General features: G+C 40.2%; 1 protein-coding gene across 1 annotated transcript in view; it reads left to right on the top strand.

Moving 5' to 3' along the window:
• The window catches only part of aacs (acetoacetyl-CoA synthetase), a 43,620-nt gene extending 39,955 nt beyond the window's left edge, over positions 1–3,665 (top strand). The window contains exons 13-18 of the mRNA XM_069682863.1: positions 251–364; positions 1,156–1,281; positions 1,556–1,625; positions 2,733–2,791; positions 3,210–3,412; positions 3,528–3,665. Coding sequence (XP_069538964.1) covers positions 251–364; positions 1,156–1,281; positions 1,556–1,625; positions 2,733–2,791; positions 3,210–3,412; positions 3,528–3,665 — 710 coding nt within the window. The remainder of the gene's footprint in view (positions 1–250; positions 365–1,155; positions 1,282–1,555; positions 1,626–2,732; positions 2,792–3,209; positions 3,413–3,527) is intronic.
• Positions 3,666–5,793: the final 2,128 nt, after the last annotated feature.

The raw sequence follows: 5,793 nt of genomic DNA, 5'->3' as shown, positions 1-5,793 counted from the left end.
AGTTAGACTGGTCTCTTATTGAAAAGCGCTTTAGCTTGAACCATCCCAACCAACGCCAGCAAATCTAAATGAATTACAATGTAGCTAAAAGAGGCTGAAAAGCTCTCTAAAGCTTTAAAATAGAGTAAAAGTTCTCTAAGATTTTTACCCTAAAACTCCAGACAGATAGTCGAATTGAGATGGGGTGTTTAATTTCAGACTATCAACCAACTAAATCTCTCCCTCTTTGTCTGTTTTTCTCTCTCCACAGGCGGCACTGACATAGTGTCGTGTTTCATGGGGCAGAACCCGACAGTCCCTGTGTATCGGGGCGAGATCCAAACAAGAAACCTGGGCATGGCTATCGAAGCCTGGAGCCTTGATGGTAAGATTGTGTGTGCATGTTTAGAGAGGCTGTGATACTTGGAAATTAAATACTTTTACTTTTTTTGTCTATCTAGCCAAAACTTTATTTATATTGACAACATGGTCTGGTGATCAGGAAGTTGCTAATTTGAGTTAAAATGAACCATTAATATCAGCTGAGACGCCCATCTGTGTCTGGAGCTCTTTTTAGTGTTGGCTCAAATATGTGAATGTAAGCGCACACGTTGGCATGATTTTAAAGCTAGCCTGTGCTGAAAAACTCTGACAGTAATTTGTGAACTTTCCCCGGCTAACTACAGGTCAAACTTCAGGGAAACACAATCTTTTCATTAACAATCCAAACAAAAAAAGGCCCTTTGTTATCTTGCTGGGAGTCTTCAAAGCCTCTATGTTTCCTCATTGATTTTAGTCCCTCGCTCCCCAGTGCCCGATCCCCGCTGCAGGCTGCTCTGGCGCGTCTCCACCACCTCAAAGGAGAGTGGATTGAAGAATAATTTAAAGGCACTTTTGTAGGAAGAGCTTGGGATTATTTTAGTCGGTGTGTAAGCCTGTAACACCGTCCTGAGGGAGGAGGTGAAGTCTGTGTGAAACCACACACTAAAGTGTATCAGGGTATCAGAGAGGGATACAATACCAGGTGATTTCCTTTAAATCTGAGAATGATTTATACGTGTTTGTTTCTGAGGGGGTGTTTGTGTTTAACGGTTTGTGCCCAAGTGACGTTTTTTTGTTATTTGAACCCTCTAACTTTATTTTTTGTTCCTTTGAAATCTGCGTGTGTGTGTGCAGGGAAGCCTGTATGGGGAGAGAGCGGGGAGCTCGTCTGCTTGAAGCCAATCCCCTGCGCGCCAACACATTTTTGGAATGACGAGAACGGAAGCAAATACCACAAAGCGTACTTTTCAACATATCCTGGTAAGTGCACAAACATAGTAAGTATGTGAATACACATTTAGAAACAGTAAACAAATACACAAAGAACCCTGGAGAAGAGAAACTCTCATGATATGACCTGTGCAATACTGAAGGCCTGACAAATATTGCCTAACTTAAATCCTTTTTTCTGTTATTGCATGTAACACTGTAGCATTTAACATGGTTTTTTATTGAATGTTTTTGCATTTTTGTTTTGTCTTTTACCAAATATTCTGGTGAAGAAATAATATTCTGTTAAACTTTATTTCTTTAGGGGTGTGGGCCCACGGAGACTACTGTAAAATCAACCCGAAGACAGGAGGCATTGTCATGCTGGGCAGAAGGTCAGCCATTACATTTGTACTCCAGGGAGGGCTGCCCAATGTTGAAAAAAATACTGTTCTCATGACTGTAGTGTTAATTGAAGTATGCAGAATTAAACATAATTTATGCAAATTGCTGTTATTAACTATGAGTTGCAAATCCTTTCAATTTCTTCTGTTTGATAGAAGAAAAATAATTTAAAAAGGGCCTTATTTGTATGAGATTTCACACAACACCCCATTATATTGTTGGGAAAGCTGGTTAGCTCTGTGGGCTTTCAAGTTGTTTTAGGGCAATGTGTAAGATTTCATTAAAAATACTACAAGAGGGTTCAGTTCCTGGATTTAATGAGATAAACTGAAAGTACCGTATAATCCGAAATATAAGTCGCACACAATTCAAAGACGCTGTCTGTTTTTGGGGGGTATCCCAAAGGGAAAAAGGTTTTCTATAGCTATTTATTAATAAAAACGTGAATACAAATTATTTCAACGCCTTTTCAATTTGTTGTCATTGAAAACACATTCAAAACACACGCTGTAGCACGCTACCGGTGCTGTAGCTAGCGGTAGCTGGCAGCCTACGGTAACATTGATTGTTGTGAGGGTGGCGGCTGCAATGGCGATCATGACGGTGCACGTCCATGATGAAGCTTTAGCAACACTCAAGTTAGTTTTAAAACAGTCCGGTGGCATATTTTATTGTATTGAAGTTGTAGCGGCTTGGACCCGGAAACAGTTTAATGCGGAGATGTGACGTCATCACTTAACAACCAGATAGCGCCATCGTCAGGGTAAAATACTGTTACACAATAACATACCTCTCTGCATTTTATACTGGTGTATTTGTCACACTGGTAAATAGGACGCAGCCCACTTTTAAGATGATAAAAAATGTATCAAAAGTGTGTCTGATACACTGAATTTTACGGTAAATAAATCTTAAAGGTCTGGAAACTAATAAACAGACACACATAAAGTTTCCATATGACACGTATAAATAAGAATAATAAGCAGCTTGTTTCTGTATGTTGGTAGATTTTTTCCTCTACATTGCAGTGTGTTTTATTATGTGTGGCAGCTTCTCAACGAACAGTTTTAAATCTTGAACTCGTGTTTGTTCTGCAGCGACGGTACATTGAACCCCAACGGAGTCCGATTTGGCAGCTCAGAGATCTACAACATTGGTGAGTCTTGAACATGACAGGGTGTAGCATGGGAGGGTTGAGACAGGAGGATAGGAATGGCAAAAACATCTTTAATTGTTCTGTTTTTTTTAAGTTTGCTCACTTTTCATTTGTAGTTCGACCAACAGAAACTCACAAAAAAATCGTAACATCTAACTGTAGACAGCAGGAATGTAGTGTTGCTGTGCTAACTTTCAAAGTTGCAAGTAGTGAGACATTTCTCTGTTCCCTCCCCTCTCCTCAAACTCTTCCAACACCAAATCTTTTCCTCTTCACTGCTCTTTTCTTCTCATCTTTACTCCTTTACTCTCTTCACCTCTCACCTCCTCTTCTCTCCGCGCCTCTCATCTGCTCGCTACATTTTTGTTTTGTCTCCTCGTCCTCCACTCTGACCTCTCCTTTTCTCTCCTCTCTGCAGTGGAGGCGTTTGAGGAAGTGTCAGACAGCCTCTGCGTTCCTCAGTACAACTCAGACGGAGAAGAGCGAGTGATTCTGTTCTTAAAGATGGCACCTGGGAAGCCCTTCAGTCCGGAGTTGGTAGGAAAGATTAAAGGAGCCATTAGAAAAGCTCTGTCGGCCCGACACGTCCCCGCGCTGCTGCTGGAGACCAGAGACATTCCTGTAAGAGAAATATGAGTCAGATATGAATAAAACTGTCAGATTATCCTGTCAATGTCTCCATCTGTAGAAGTCAGCTCTTGTTAGAATGACAGCCCTTTTCTTCCTCCCTCTGCAGTACACCATCAGCGGTAAGAAGGTGGAGGTGGCTGTGAAACAAGTGATTGCCGGGATGGAGGTGGCGCAAAGAGGAGCATTCTCCAACCCTGATTCTCTGGACCTCTACAAGAACATTCCTGAACTGCAAAACTATTAGAGAGAGAGAGTCTGGAGAGGAGACCTGAGAAAAAAAACACCTGACAAGAATCCAGCTCTGTTTTTAAATGAACCTTATTTAAATTTACAGGTACGGGGAGATATGGGAAGTGCATCGCAGGGGTGGTTTACAGTACGAAGGCACCCTGAGATTTGACATTCATAAAAAGGGAAAAATATGTATGTTACAAATATACAAAACATTTATAGACTTTGAAAACATTAGGTGTACTGCTTTCAATTATGTCATCGAGCAGCTGCTCTTACTCTATTAATGTGTTTTGAGTAAATCTTGAGCTCCGTATGTAACGTCCACAGCAGTGCTTGTCATTGAGCTCGTGCTCTGAAGCCATCGACAGTGGAGAAGTGAAGTTAAAGCATTACACTTTGCTTTGGTTTCACAGTGTGATTGCTATCAGCCAGTAAAGAAGCATATCTCTCTGTGTCGCCTGATTTAACCCCCGGTGTTCTGAGCAGACTGAAAAGCGTTTACATCCTCAGCTCTGGTTCACATCCCCATTTCACTTCTACGTGCTGTGTACTTCTTTATTAAATGTAAATATATGAACATATATATATTTTGAACTGTGAAATTAGCTTAACTTTATAATTATGCATTTAAAGATAATGACCTAAACACTTATTAACCAAAGTGAGTCTCAGATTTAGAGGGTCATAACTTGTCAGGAGTTCTTCCTAAAACATTGTCTAACCTAAAACGTCTCTTTTCTATTTCTTGTTATTTTCTATTACATGTTCAAATCAATGACTGTATATAAAGATGAACGATGCGTCTCCATCTGCTCTCGTACGAAATTGATGCCTAAACAGCGCCCATGACGGGCGTTGCCATCTTGTGATGGTGACGTCATTTGGAGCCAGAGTTGCGCAGTAGAGATCACTTCCACTAACCAAAACACACACACACTTAAATTATAATTGTGTTTGTCTGAAGCAGATGTTCACAGTTATGGAAACTTCAATGACTGTAGTGATTGTTTTAGTTACGTCTCCTCTCACCGTTCCTCCTCTACTCTGCTAATCCAGAACAGATCGGCAGCAGGAGCCGGATTTGTAAACAGAGCTGTCAATCATCATTTTTACAGCATCAAATAACTAATTAAAAATAAACTTGTCAGAAAAATTAACACTTGGATGTAAATCAGCATGATAAGAACTAACTATAATGACAGAAACCATGTTTGAGAAACGATTGTCTGATGTGTATTTTGATGTTATAGTTAGAGTCATGTCCCATCTGTTAACATGGAGGAGGCGGGCTTTATGACCTATACTGCAGCCAGTCAGCAGGGGGCGATAGAGAGGGTTTGGATTCACTTTTAGGGAGCTGTCATGTTGTCCATCTTTTTATACAGTCTGTGGTTCAAATCGTGACCCATATTTCACTTTGTTACCCTTTATTCTGTTTCACTCTGCCGAAGACATAAAGGCATGAATCAACAAACAAGGTTGTCAGACATGTTGCTCTAATTTATCAGGCTGTCGTGCAAACAATGTTACAACAAGTCAATCAAGATCAAGTGTTCATCTGAAAGGGAGCTATTTCACCACAAAAGCCTGTATGTATTTTTTCCATGTTTGTCATAACTGTAAGAAAATGTGATTCAGTCTCTTTCTGCTTTGTACTTAAGAAAGCTGAATTCTTCCTCTTGCTGTGTGGCAAAGCCTAAAGGCTAATTAATGCTATTAAAGATTAACTGGAGTGGCTTTGGTCACGAGTAGCACTACTGAGAAACGTGGGTGTACAATAATGCTGCTGGTTTGGGAGAAACCTGATGAGAATGTTGATTATGAATAATAGACCTTTTGAAGAAAAATTAAACTGGAGGAAGCATTTCCTACTGACACATAGTAGCATTTATGTTACTGGACTTTTTGCTGTTTTTCAGGATTGATATTGTTTGGCTCTTGATTCACTCTTTTCCACTTTTTTTCTGTTAGGATTATTTTAAACATGTTTCAATGAAAAAAACGTGTAAGACTCTTCAGCTGTCTAACTGCGACCGGTCTAATTAAGGTAACTTTACACTGTCCACTTTAATACTGTGCATCCATCTGGTGAATCATGGCAGATCTACTGCTCCATTCTGTTCTGTGCATGCAGGTTA

This window comes from Semicossyphus pulcher, unplaced genomic scaffold (assembly GCF_022749685.1).
Source record: "Semicossyphus pulcher isolate SPU_LCO1_2020_fin unplaced genomic scaffold, fSemPul1.0.p SCAF_6, whole genome shotgun sequence".
Taxonomy (NCBI): Eukaryota; Metazoa; Chordata; class Actinopteri; order Labriformes; family Labridae; genus Semicossyphus; species Semicossyphus pulcher.
This window is presented reverse-complemented; position numbering and strand designations above follow the sequence as displayed.